The sequence below is a fragment of the Lithobates pipiens genome, unplaced genomic scaffold, assembly GCF_037356315.1.
Source record: "Lithobates pipiens isolate NorthernLeopardFrog02 unplaced genomic scaffold, aLitPip1_a1.2 Scaffold_22, whole genome shotgun sequence".
NCBI lineage: Eukaryota > Metazoa > Chordata > Amphibia > Anura > Ranidae > Lithobates > Lithobates pipiens.
In genome coordinates, this window is record NW_027507784.1 from 33,360,505 (window position 1) to 33,375,390 (window position 14,886).

Here is a 14,886-nt window from a genome sequence, read left to right on the forward strand (position 1 = left end):
GTTTGATACAGTAGATCACAATACTCTACTCCTCCGCCTCACAGAAGTAGCCGGAGTCCAAGACACAGATCTCCAATGGTTCGCGTCCTTCCTAGGAAATCGGTCACAGACAGTGAAACTAGGAAAATACTTTTCTGTATTTTAGGCAGTCACCTGCGGAGTCCCCCAAGGCAAGGCTCTCCTTTATCACCCGTTCTCTTCAACATTTACATTCGCCCACTCCTTCAAATCATCAGATGCTCAGACCTCTGCTTCCACTCATACGCTGACGACACTCAACTTTATTTAAGGATCAATGGAAAAAAAGATCACCAACAACAACTTGAAAATTGACTCAAATCAATAGAGGATTGGATGACAACCAACTCCCTCCAGCTGAACGAATCAAAAACAGAGCTGCTTATCTTACACCCAAATCATAAACCCGCAACAAAAACCCCCTGGTCTCCAATAACTGTCTTTGGGCAGGCTATCCTCCCAAAAACCAAAGCCAAGAGTCTTGGGGTTATTTTAGACGCACAAATGTCAATGGATGCGCAAATAGGAGCAGTAGTCAGTGGATCTCACCATCTGCTGCGCATGCTTCGCAGACTCATCCCTTTTATCCCAAAGAATGACAAAGCAGTGGTAGTTGGAACAATCATCAATTCGCGACTGGACTACGCAAACTCGCTTTAGATAGGATTACCTCAATATCAACTTGATAACAGGAAAAAAACCCTGGGAATCCATCACTCCTTCGCTGAGGAGCCTACATTGGCTAACTGTAAAAAATCAGATCACGTTCAAGACCCTTTGCCTCACCCACAAATGCGTGCATAAAGAAGCTCCGCAATACCTTATGGAGAAAATAAATCATTACACACCAAACCGCAGTCTTCGATCAGCTAACAAAAACCTCCTCCTCGTGCCCAAAGCCCGGTATAAATCCAAGGGGGATCGGAGATTCGCTGTCCAAGGGCCCCGGCTATGGAATGCTCTACCAATCAACATCTGTCTGGAAGAAAATCACCTGGCTTTTAGGAAAAAACTTAAGACCTTCCTCTTTTAGCGGATAGTCAAAGCTCGCCACAGCGCCTAGAGGCGATTCAGTTTGCATTGTGCGCTATATAAGTATTTCATTCATTCATTCATCTGACATTGTGTGTCCCAACAGCATGAGGCAACACACATTATATATATATATATATATATATATATATATATATATATATATATATATATATATATATATATATATATATATATATACATATATACAGAATTGAATCTGACTAGCACAGATTATAGTGGGGTTCTCATTCACCATGTGCCCCTTAAAATCCAGGGCCCATAATCCGTCGGCAAGAGGCTTGTATTCAGTCCTCTCAAAAAGCCTGTGTCCTGGCTAGGTCTGTCACATGTATTATAGCAGAAAGTAAAAAATATTGTTTTTTTTTATTTTTTTATTTGCCTGTCTTTTTTTTGTTAATAGTGCAAAAAAAAAAAAAAAACTGGTGATCGAATACCACCAAAAGAAACTATTTGTGGAAAGAAAATTGTATAAATTTAATTTGGGTACAGTTTTGCATGACTGTGCAATTGTCAGTTAAAGTAACACAGTGCTGTATTACAAAAAATTGTCAGGTCACGGGGGGGGGGTTCTGGAGGTCCTCTGTTTTTGTGCACCCCCAAACCCTCTCTCCTGTAGCAATAAACTAAAAAGATTAAAGTGATTGAAGCCTTATGCCTCGTACACACGCTTGGAATTTCCGACAACAAATGTTCGATGGGAGTTTGTTGTCGGAAATTCCGACCATGTGTAGTCTCCATCGGACATTTGTGGTCGGAATTTCCGACAACAAAATCCGTTGTCAGAAATTCTGAGCATGTGTAGACAATTCTGACGCACAAAATTCCACACATGCTCTGAATCAAGCAGAAGAGCCACACTGGCTATTGAACTTAATTTTTCTCGGCTCGTCGTACGTGTTATACGTCGCCACGTTCTTGACGTTTGGAATTTCCGACAACATTTGTGCGACCGTGTATGCAAGACAAGTTTGAGCCAACATCTGTTGGAAAAAAATCCAGGATTTTGTTGTCGTAATGTCTGAGCGTGTGTACGCGGCATAATTGCTGACACAGAGGTCTAGTCCTGGGCTAGTTACTAGAGAACCCATCCCTTATCAGCAGTTCCCAAGGAAGTGCTACCTATGTATGGATACAGCACAGTAGCATACTGTTATGTATGTTGACTGTAATTCCCAGTGTCTGTTTTTACAAATACTGCAGCTGCCTACTTTTGAAAATATGGACACTTACCTATCCAGGGCGCCCGCGATGTCGGCACCCAAAGCCAATCTGTCCCTCAGCTCTCATGTGGAGGCACCGCCATCTTCGGTAAGGGAATCTGGAAGTGAAGCCTTGCGGCTTCACAGCCTGGTTCCCTACTGTGCATGTGCCAGTCGCGCTGCGCGATCCCACTGTTCCCTGATGTCTTCTGGAACCCGTGTGTATACCAGAAGACAGCGTGGGAGACGGAGGAGGTGCCGAATATAGAGTAGATATCCACGGATACTGTGGCTAGCTATGCCAGGCAGTGGGAGCAAATACCTGGATTATACAGGTGTATGCTCACCCTTTCCCCCTGAAAGGTGTAAAATGTGACACCGGAGGAGGGAAGGATTCCGAAAAAAGAGGAAGTTCCATTTTTGGGTGGAAGGCCGCTTTAAAGCAAGTCTTTTCCTAAAGTAAGTATGCAATGTCCTCCCTGACTAAGACATGTCTGAACTCCAGCCTGGGTGGCAACCATGGTTCCCTCCATAGATATAGGACAGTGAGTGCGGGTTGTCATCTTGAGACAGGAAGGATATTATTCACAAGACAACCAGGTGAAAAAAAAAAAAAAAGGAAAAAATCCTAAAAAAATAAAAAGATCGAATGCAGCCACCTCATCATGTAATCATTGGATTTCAGTTATTTCAAATATAGAGGCTCAAGATTAGGGATGAGCCGAACACCCCCCGGTTCGGTTTGCACCAGAACTTTCGAACGGACCGCAAATTTCGAACGAACGTTAGAACCCCATTGAAGTCTATAGGACTCGAACGTTCGAAATGAAAAGTGCTAATTTTAACGGCTAATATGCAAGATACTGTCCTAAAAAGGGTTTGGGGACCTGGCTCCTGCCCCAGGGGACATGGGTCAATGCCTAAAATAATTTTAAAAATGGCCGTTTTGGCGGGAGCACTGATTTTAATGACGATTAAAGTGAAAAAAAAAAGTGAAATATTCCTTTAAATATGGTGCCTGGGGGGTGTCTGTAGGATTCCTGTGAAGTGCCACGTGTTTCCCGTGTTTAGAACAGTCCCTGCACAAAATGACATTAAACGGAAATAACACCATTTAAAACTGCTTGCGGTTTTAATGTTATATCTGGTTCCTGCAATAGGGTTGAAAATCATTGAGAAAAATGGCATGGGTAGCCCTACCTGCCCATTACCAGCCCCTTTAGGTCTTGTACACATATTAAGGGGAACCCCGTACCCATATTAAAAAAAGGAAATGCGTGTGGCCCCCAGGCCCTATATACTCAGAACAGCAGTATACAGGCGGTACAAACAAGACAGGGACTGTGTAGGTTTGTTGTGTTAAGTTGAATCTGTTTGTAATTTTCAACTGGTAAATTTTTAAAGTGTAGCTCCAGTCAAAAAAACTATTTTTAAGCTTTTTGGAAAACATAGGGAAGGGTTATCACCCCTGTATAATTTGTTTTGTCCTCCATCTTTTTTCATCTCACTTGCTGTTGTCTCCTTCCGTTTGCAAGTAGGAGATGTTTGTAAATTGGATGTTTGAAAGTAGGGGCCTGCCCTATATGCTCTGCAGAAATGGCGGAACAAGGTGTTGGTTTTGCCACAACATTGTAAGCCCTCAAAGTGACTCTTGGTGGGCGCTGGAGCGCCCTGCTGTGAACGATTATATCAAGAATTGTAATTACATGCCATTGTTGAACAGTGGTAGAAAAATTGACGTTTGGTGGTTGTGGTGCTGGTGCCACAACACTATAAGTCCTCACCGTTACTCTGGGTGGGCACAGGAAGGGGCCCTCCTGTGAAATATTATATCAAGAATTGTAATTACATGTCCCTGTTAAACAGGGGCAGAAAAATTGGGCCTTAGGCACTGGTGCTGGTGCCACCACACTGCAACCTCTGCCATATACTCTAGTTTTATTGCAGGAATTAGCCCTGCTGCAAAGCATTGCATCAAAAATTGTACTTAAACGCCCCTGTTAAACAGGGGCAGAAAAATTGGGCCTTAGGCACTGGTGCTGGTGCCACCACACTGCAACCTCTGCCATATACTCTAGTTTTATTGCAGGAATTAGCCCTGCTGCAAAGCATTGCATCAAAAATTGTAATTAAACGCCCCTGTTAAACAGGGGCAAAAAAATTGGGCTGATGGCATCAACCAGAACCAGAAATGTTCTTCCAACATATCAGCGGAGGAGGAAGAGGATAGACAATCAACATAACAGGACAGTCACTCAGCATCAGCATAGGCAGTCTTGAAGGGATGTGGTATTTCATAACAAATTATTCGGTTACATCAGCTTCAGATGCTTGGTAGCTGTGGGTGATCCAAGACTGATTCATCTTGATGAAGGTCAGTCGATCAACTGATTCGGTGGACAGGCGCAGCCTGTGATCGGTAACAAAGCCACCAGCAGCACTGAAGGTGCGTTCCGAAAGAACGCTGGATGCAGGACAGGCCAGTAGCTCAATTGCATACTGTGCAAGCTCTGACCAGTGATCCATCCTCAAGACCCAGTAAGCCAGAGGATTTTCTGTGGGAAAGGTGTCCAAGTCTGACCTTGCCCCTAGGTATTCCTGCACCATGTATATCAGACCCTGGCGATGGGTGCTGGAACCGATCATACCTTGGGGCTGCGGACTAAAAAATTGTCTGAAAGCATCAGTCAGACGGCCACCTTCTCCACCGCTCCTTCTGACCGATGCCTCAGCAACACGTTGTCCAGGACCAGGAGTTTGTAACCTCCCAGTCTCTGGGAACGCGTTGCACAGAGCTTTCTGCAAGGCCTCCCGGAGATGTCTCATCCTCTGCTCCCTCTGCGATGGCAAGATAAGGTCGGCAACCTTACCCTTGTACCGTGGATCAAGGAGAGTGGCCAGCCAGTAATGGTCCCTCTCCTTGATCCGAAGAATATGAGGATCCTTCCGCAGGCTTTGCAGGATCAGGGAGGCCATGCAGCGTAGGTTAGCTGAGGCATTCGGTCCGGAGTCCTCTGGGTCACTAAGGGCAACATGATCTGCAGCTACCTCCTCCCAGCCACGTACAAGTCCACGTGTTTCTTGGGACTGTAAATCATCCCTACAAGACTGCTGCTGCTGCTGATGCTGAGTGCCAGCCTCCACCTCCATGCTGACACAATCATCCTCCTCCTCCTCTTCCTCCTCCTCATCCTCTTCCTGTGTGATGGGTGGCACAGCAGGAACACTGTCTGGATAAAGGGGGCCTTGAGAGGCAAGGAAGTCCTCCTCTTCCTGCCTCTGTTCTGCCTCAAGTGCCCTGTCCATTATTCCACGCAGCGTATGCTCCAAGAGGTGGACAAGAGGTACAGTGTCACTGATGCATGCACTGTCACTGCTCACCATCCTTGTGGCCTCCTCAAACGGTGACAGGACAGTGCATGCATCCCTGATCATGCCCCACTGGCGTGGTGAGAAAAAACCGAGCTCCCCTGACCCTGTCCTGGTGCCGTAGTCGCACAGGTACTCATTGATGGCCCTCTGCTGCGTGTGCAGCCGCTGCAGCATGGCCAATGTTGAGTTCCATCTGGTGGGCATGTCACATATAAGGCGGTTCTTGGGCAGGTTCAACTCCTTTTGGAGCTCAGCCAGCCGGACACAGGCATTAAATGATCGGCGGAAATGCACACAGACTTTCTTGGCCTGCTTCAGGACATCCTGTAAGCCGGGGTACCTGCCCAAGAACCGCTGCACCACCAGGTTAAGGACGTGAGCTACACAGGGCACATGGGTCAGTTGTCCCTGTCGGAGGGCGGAGAGGAGGTTGGTGCCATTGTCGCAAACCACCATTCCTGGCTTAAGCTGGCGTGGCGTCAACCACCTCTCGGCCTGCCCCTGCAGAGCTGACAAAACATCCCCCCCAGTGTGGCTCCTGTCCCCCAAACAAACCAGTGCAAGCACGGCATGGCATCGTTTTGCCTGCGTACTTGCGTAGCCCCTGGAACGCCTACGGAGCACCGCTGGTTCTGAGGACAGAGCACTGGAAGAGGCCATGGAGGAAGAAGAAGAGGAGGGGGTGGAGGAGAGAGGTGTGTCACAACCAATAGTAGCATTTTGGAGGCGTGGTGGCGGAACAACCTCCAACACTACTGCACCTTGTCCTGCATCCTTCCCAGCAGCCAGAAGAGTGACCCAATGGGCCGTGAAAGACAGATAACGTCCCTGTCCATGCCTGCTGGACCATGAGTCAGCGGTAATATGCACCTTACCGCTGACCGCCCTGTCCAGCGAGGCAAGGACATTGCCTTCCACATGCCTGTAGAGAGCCGGAATCGCCTTCCATGAGAAAGGGACCTGCCACTGAGGAACCGCACATTGTACAAACTCACGGAAGGGGGCCGAGTCTACCAACTGAAAAGGCAGCAGTTGAAGTGCTAGCAATTTAGCCAAGCTAGCATTCAACCGCTGGGCATGTGGATGGCTGGGAGTAAACTTCTTCCGCCGGTCCAGCAGCTGGGGCAGGGACATTTGCCTGCTATAATCGGACGTGGGTGTACCGCTAGCAGAGTTCCCGGAAGCATTTGGCTGTGACACACCTAATTCTACACCTTCATTCCTCTCAGAGCAGGTTTCAGAGAGGACTGAAGGTCTAGTGGGGTTGGAGATGCCAGCTGATGAGGAGCAAGGAGAGGTCCGCTTTGTTCTTTGGTGTGGGTCTTTGAGGTACGCTTGCCAACGAGCTGCATGGCAGGTCAACATATGTCTGGTCAAGCATGTGGTGCCCAAGTGGCTGATGTTTTGGCCACGTGAGATACGCTTGAGACATATGTTGCAAATAGCAGCGGTGCGATCTGATGCACTCGTCTCAAAAAAGGCCCACACCAAAGAACTTTTAGAATAACGCGCAGAGGCAGCGCTCTGCACAGGCGGAGCTCTGCGGTGTGATTCAGTCGGTGTGCTGCCCCTAAGCTGGCCCCCGGAGGGCATCCTGCCTCGTTGGACATGTGCCTCCTCCCCCTCCTCCTCCTCCTCCTCCTCCTCCCTCCTTCCAGGCACCCACGTGGAGTCAGTGCCCTCATCATCCCCTCCCTCTTCATCGCTGTAGCAAACCTGGCAGTATGCTGCAGTTTGTGGAACATGACTGCCAGATTGCTGTCCTTCTTGAGCATCCCCTCTCTCTGCGCTCACGCTACTGCCTTCCTCTAGCTGAGTGTCATCATCAGAGCTCACAAAACACTGGGCATCCTCCTGGAGCATGTACCCAACACTGTGCTCAAAGAGTTCAGGAGACTCCTCAGGAGGACGTGGTGGGTCTAGGGAAGGAGTCACTGATGATGACATTGAGAGGAGGGAAGACGATGCGTTGGCAGCTGCTTTGCTACTACCCTGAGACTGGGTGAGAGAGGATGAGGAGGATGAAGAGGGCTTGGTCATCCACTCTACCAAGTTGTTGGCATGTTGCGGTTCAACATGTCCAGCTGCCGAAAAGAAGGACAGGCATGTCCCATGGCCACGTGCTGATGACAATGCACCGCGTCCACGACCAGCACTGTTGTCTCTAGACACAGAGCCTGCTTGCCCTCTTTTATCGGCTCGCGCTTGTCTGCCTCTCCTTGCTGGCCTTCCAGACATGGTAATGGCCTGAAGGGAGTTGGGTAAAACAGCAGTTGGGTAGTTTATATTGTGCTGGAGGCACACAACACCCACTAACTCCTGCAGATGCCTTTATTATAGAACACCAGAAATAAAGGGGTATATACAGATGTATACTGTGCTGTGCTGGAGGCACACACAACTTCCAATAACTCCTGCAGATGGCAAGTGGGCTCAAATAGAGAACAGCTATGTAGGTGGATATAGCGGTATGTACTGGGTACAGAGCACGCAGACAGCACGCACTAGCTCCTAACACTACTGACTGCAAGCTCTATTATAAAAGATAGATCACTAGCTATATAGGTGAGGTGAATATAGCGGTGTATACTGCGGTCAGGGCACGCAGACAATAACCACTACACAACAGCAAGATAGAAATTCGGCCGAAAACTGCTTCAGACGCCAACACACTACACGAGGCCGCCGCGATGGCGGCCTTATATAGTGTGGGGCGTGCACTACACAGCCTGAGCTATGATTGGCCACAGGCATCCTGCCTGTGGCCAATCATGGCTCTCCTCGCTGCTGGCGCTGCAATTGGCCAAGCATGCGGGGTCACAGTGCATGCTTGGCCAATCAGGAGCCAGCAATGCACTGCGCCATCGCAGTGCATTGTGGGCCGTGAGCGCCACGCGAATTTGACGCGAACGGACCAAAGTGTTCGGATTTCGCCGAACGGACGAACAGCCAATGTTCGAGTCGAACGTACGTTCGACTCGAACACGAAGCTCATCCCTACTCAAGATAACATGTAGTTGTTATCTAGAGTGGTGTACATGCAAATGTAGCCTGTCTAAGAACACAGATTCACAAAAGACAATTGTGAAGTAAGCTAAAATTGTTTACTCTATCAGTTCAGTGTGCAGGAAGTGACAAAGGCACAACATTTCTGGCAGGATCAACTGCTATTTTCTTTACTCGCTGAAAATGTACTTAGAAAGAAAAAAGAAAACAAATGCAGCCATGACATCTAAGGACTGGTAAACTGTATTACCTTTTTGCCCTTACACTTTAAATTGCAGGTGTGAGGAATAGATTGAGTACTTACCTCCATTGAGATGAGGGAAGACTCTCTTCTGCTGTACAGATAGTTTCACTTGTCCTGGCCTGTTAGTGTAGAGGTGTAATTTGCTATTCCATTGACGGTTAAAATTTCCCACTTCCCCAGAAGTCTTGCTGTCATGCAACCAATAGGAACAAGGAAAAGACATAAAGATAAAATAACGGTTTGGAAGGTGGTCCATGCACTATCCCTATAGTAGTGAATCTGCTCGCTCACTCCACCAGGTGTACAAAATACATAGAAAAGGGGAAGAGCTTCTCAAACCCTCATTGCTCAAACCCGCATCATTCCCATCTCTTTCCTGACTCTGCTATACTAAAATGGGGTCAGTGGCGCTACCTATCATATGGGCCTATATTTTGCTGTTAAACCCTAGGTGTTTCCGGTTAAACTACATGGGGCTATATACTTATAACACAAAGTGAAAAATATTCAACATACAGGGGAAAAAAACAAAACCCTTTTCACAAAATATGTATACTTTTTCCTAAAAAAATTCAATTTTTTTGTATTTTTGGGAATATAAAATTTTCAATAATGTGAACTGATTCACAGAAAATACATGTGAATTTCTCTGTGGATTTTTAGGTTTACAATAGTGTGAGCTAATTAACAAGGAATGCATGTGCTATGCTATGTGACTTTAGACTCTATATCTCCAGTGTTATATGGTGTAATACCAATTATAAATAATGCTTATTTATGATTATAAAGTGCAAAAAGTGCTCAATCTTAAAAAATGTGCTTATGTGTACCATATAAGTGCTATACAGTGCAATATATTCAGATACTGTAGTAATTGGCACTCATGTGCACATATATATAGCCTGTCTTTAACACATCAAATATACTCAAAAGAATCAAAAGCGAGCTAGAAAACAAGACACGAAAAACAAAACAGGACTGAAAAATCAAAACAGAACAAAACAAAAAACAGGTTAAAAAAGGGTGGTGAAAAACCCAGGCAAAATATATATATATATATATATATATATATATATATATATATATATATATATGTAACCAGTCTATGTGCAAGATAAAAAAGTTTAGTGTCCACAAACGTAGTTCTTAGCCCTTGTACACACGGTCGGAGATTCCGACGGAATGTGTCCGATCGGACCGTTTTGTCGGATATTCCGACTGTGTGTGGTCTCCATCGGACTGTTTCCGTCAGAGTATCCGACGGACCAAATTTTCCAACTTGTTGGTAAAACTTTCCGACAAAATGCTCCGATTGGACATACTCCGATCATGCTCAGATCAAATTCCTACACCAAAGCTATTGGCTACTAGTGTGAACGTAGCCCCGTCATAACGAAATAACATCACCACGTTCTGAACTATCGAATTTCCCGACAACTTGGAGTAGCTACAATATACCCAATTCTAGGGGAAAAAAACATACCCAGCAAACTACCTTCCTTCCTTAAATGGGAAAAAGATTTGGGGCAAGACTTTTCAATTAAACAATGGATGGCTTCCCTACGAAGCATATATAGGGCCACTGCATGTGTTACACTATGGGAACTGGCACAAAAAATTGTTCAAAGACAATACCTGACTCCACATATCCTAGCAAAATTCAAGGGGAACTCGTCACCTAATTGCTGGAGAAATTGTACCCAATTGGGGACCCTATTTCATATTATGTGGGACTGCCCAAGCTTACATAACTACTGGCAGGCAATCTCCCATTTACTCACTTCTGTAAAAGGTATTGTCCTTCAACTTTCACCAGAACTAGCCATTCTGAATATGAATTTACATACGATTCCCAAACAATATCGTAAAGTAGTAACACATATACTTTTAGCTGCGAGACTATCCATAACTAGAAAATGGAAAACTGACTCTCTTCCTACTATGACAGAAGTTATAGAATTAACCCAACTCCACCACGCCTACGAATTGTTATTTCCTAATGACAAATCCCTATATATTAAGGAACAACAACTATGGGAACCTTGGAGTACATGGTACAAAAATTATACTTCCACAATTTAGGTAATGCTGATTCTTTAATCATATAGAAGAAAGAACTCCTGTGCGTTTTAATATTTTTTTTTGGATGGCTTTAAAAATAATTTCATAACAAAGTGACAAATATATCACATGTTTGTTTATCTGAATTGAGCTGCGGAGTAAGAATAGATCTTTATTTTCCTTCATAAAAGATAACTACTGTGTTTGAATTTCCTTTAGGATGTTGGACTAGGTACTCCAAGACACAGATAGATCCCTGTGAGGGGTGTCTTGGGGTCCAGAAGTGGCCATTATCCATATCGCTATTTATAAATCTTACAATAATTATGTTACGGACCTTATACAAATTCTAAGAGACTTACTCTTGTTCGAGTCCCTTTATGACTATGAATATTAGATACATGGGAATACTACTTTATTCTTTATTGTGGACTATTTGTTTCTATGCTATATTGTGCTGAGAAAACCCTGTCACTACATTATACTGTGTTATGTTACTTTTATTACTATATATTATTTTTTGTTGTTTTGTAACCCTTGTTGTAACTAACTCTGCTAAAAATCTCAATAAAAACATTTGAAAAGAATTTCCCGACAACTTTGTCCGACGGTGTGTATGCAACAGTTTCGGACAAAACCCGTCGGACAAAATCAGACGGACAGAATCTGACGGATTTGGTTGTCGGAATCTCCGACCGTGTGTACAAGGGCTTAGTGTGCAAAAAATCCAGCAAAAGTGACTTTCGTGCTCATAATATCTCCAGGTGACACAAGTTCTCCCCCACAAGGGTCCCTACTCACCGGATACTCACACCCCTGCAGGGGTAGTATCCGTATAGGTCAGCTCCCTTATAGGTGTACCGGCCCAGCTTCCGCAGCTTCAGTCACCGCTCCGTACGATTCTAGGAGTCAGATTCAGAGACTATCACTCTTTCAAATAGTAAGACCAATAATCTCCAGTTTTAGTCCAGCTGCCGAAAAGTTTTAATATCTTCACTTGACTCCTCCTCAAGTGAAGATATTAAACTTTTCGGCAGCTGGACTAATACTGGAGATAATTGGTCTTACTATTTGAAAGAGGGATAGTTTTTTTTTAAGGCAACAATAATAACTTTCAATGGCAAACCAAGTTTCTCCAGCACCTTAACTCAATAAAAAGTTCATGGAAAACAAGCAGTCACATTTCAATGACGTCAGGTCTTTCCACCCAACTTTACTGAACAAAAATGCACTGCAACCACTTCCAGTACCACCTTTAGTAACATGTTTAACCTTTGTTTGGGTCTAATCTCTACAAAAATAGAGAGAACACACACTAGAAAAAAGACCTTTAATAATGTAATAAAACATTACTTATCATATATAATAGTAGAAAAACAATAAAGCACTGTTTCCCAAATGGCAAACATCGACTTGAGGCTGAGAAACTCAATCAAGGGTTCATGATCCACTGTTTTAATGGTCCAAAATGACACCACTGTCTAGCTCCCATAGCCTTATACCTAAAAGTGTTCTGAAGGTCTGTGGGAACTAGACCGTGGTGTCATGGTGTCATATTTGACCTTTTTACTAAGTGGGTTCCTCGGTTGGGTGTTGGCCTCAAGAGGAGTTTTACCATTTTGGAAATTGTCCATCAAATTTTACTACCCTCTGTTTTTGTGACTAATCTTTTATTACAATAAAAATTATGTTTTTATTGCTCAAAAAAGAATGCTATATTTTATATTTTTGAAGGGATGGTGGAACTACTTGAAAGGATGGAAAACCTGTAAAGCAGTGACTGTCAACCTACACTGAACAATATTATAAACACAACACTTTTGTGTTTGTCCCTATTTATCATGAGCTGAACTCAAAGATCTATGACTTTTTCTATGTACACAAAAGGCCTATTTCTCTCAAATATTGTTCACAAATCTGTCTAAAGCCTCGTACACAGGATCGGATTTTCCACAGACAAAGCGTAGGACTTTTGTCCAAAGGGCGTTGGCTACGAATTTGTCTTGCATACAAATGGCACACAATTGTCAGCCAACAAACTCTAAACTACATGGTTTTTCAGCTCTTTAGCGCCACCCTTTGGGCACCTTCTGTTGTGTTTGATGAGCATTGCTTCAGAGCATGCGTGTTTGTACTTTGGATTTTTGTCTGACGGACTTGTGTACACATGACCACAGACCGTTGTTCGTGGAAATTTTTAAAGCCTGCCATCCAACATTTGTCCGTTGAAAATCCAACAACAATTGTCCAATGGAGCATACAAAGGTCGGTTTTTCCGCCAACAGCCTGTCATCACACAATTGCTGTCGGAAAATCTGATCATGTGTACGAGGCTTAAATCTGTGTTAGTGAGAACTTCTCCTTTGCTGAAATAATCCATCCACCTCATAGATGTGACATATCAAGATGCTGATTAGACAGCCTGACTATTGCACAGGTGTGCCTTAGGCTGGCCACAATAAAAGGGCACTCCAAAATGTGCAGTTTTATCACACAGTACAATGCCAAAGATGTTGCAAGTTTTGAGGGAGCACGCATTTGGCATGCTGACTGCAGGAGTGTCCACCAGAGCTGTTGCCCTTGAATTGAATGTTCATTTCTCTACCATAAGCCGCCTCCAAAGGCGTTTCAGAGAATTTGGCAGTACATCCAACTGGCCTCACAACTGCAGACCACGTGTAACCACACCAGCCCAGGACCTCCACATCCAGCATCTTCACCTCCAAGATTGTCTGCTCTGGCAGGGGCCAGCCCCTCTTTGTCTTCACCCGCCTCTGTGCTTGCCCCTGCCGGCACCTGCCATGTACACTCCTGGCTCTCCTTTAGTATGGAGGTTCTTCTCAGTGCTGACAGTTGCTTTCCCCAGATTCAGAACCTGGGCTTCCAAGGAAACAATGTGCTTACTTTTTGCACAGCAGTATTCGTCCTCAATCTGATCATCAAGGAACACATACATGCAGCAAGATGTACCCCGAGTCGGTTATAGGGGTCCCGGTCCTGCCCTGGGGGACATGTAGCAATAAAAAAAAAGTTTGTGAAAAACTTAATTTTTAAATGAGCAGTGATTTATTTATTGTTTTAAGTGAAAGCCTAAAAATGAAAAAAATCCTTCCAATATAGTGCCTGGGGGATCCCCTTAGTCTACCTGTAAAGTGGCAGATCTGTACCATGTCTAGAATCTGCTGCAGCAATAACTGCATTTATAAAGCCCAAAAAAATGACATTTTCCCTGCAAGCTGCCTTTATTTTTCCCAGCAACAGCTGGGGAGCCAGTGTTTATGATGAGGCCACGATGTAGTGCACTGGGAACAAGATTAGAGATTTTTTGGATACATTCTGGTGTCACTTTGACTTTGTATAGAAGTAACAGGTGCGTAAAAATTGGTCTTTGGGCGTCGGGGGCACCTTCCCACTGTAACCCTATAGAGGTGCTCTTGATGAAGGCAAAAAAAATTGCAATGATATGCATATGGTAGGTGTTTTTGTCACGTTTCCAGATCGTAACAGTGTGATCTGCTGCAGATGTGCTGAAAAAGGCCCAGACGGCTGAGCTTTGGGGAGTGGGTCGGGAGATAACAACTGCAGAATGTGATGGAATAGGGTGGCTGCTCTCTACTCTTTCTTGATGTCGGCTTCCTTGGAGTTGTGTCGCCTCACCTTCAGTTTCCTCCTCTGCTCTATCTGGCACCCAAGTCACATCAGTGACCTCATCATCATCATCATTATCATCTCCATCTCCTCCATCTTCATCATTACCACTGAGACAAGTTACCAATACGCTGCGGCTTGGGGGACATGAATGCCATTTGTCTACCAGTGTTCCTCCCTCTCTCTAGACTCATGTTCCTATCATCCTCAACCTCAGATCCAACATCTGAATCCAGTAATGGCTGGGCATCATCAAGGAGCAAGTAGTTGACACTGTGGTCA

General features: G+C 44.8%; 1 protein-coding gene across 25 annotated transcripts in view; it reads right to left on the bottom strand.

Moving 5' to 3' along the window:
• LOC143923526 (uncharacterized) overlaps nucleotides 1–14,886 on the bottom strand; it is a 213,321-nt gene that overhangs the window by 192,045 nt on the left and 6,390 nt on the right. For 24 of the 25 annotated variants that reach the window (XM_077447270.1, XM_077447271.1, XM_077447263.1 and 21 more), the window contains exon 2: nucleotides 8,956–9,083. The exons of the other annotated variant lie outside the window; for it this stretch is intronic. In XM_077447270.1, coding sequence (XP_077303396.1) covers nucleotides 8,956–8,961 — 6 coding nt within the window. In that variant the 5' untranslated portion in view covers nucleotides 8,962–9,083. The remainder of the gene's footprint in view (nucleotides 1–8,955; nucleotides 9,084–14,886) is intronic. 25 annotated transcript variants of the gene reach the window in all.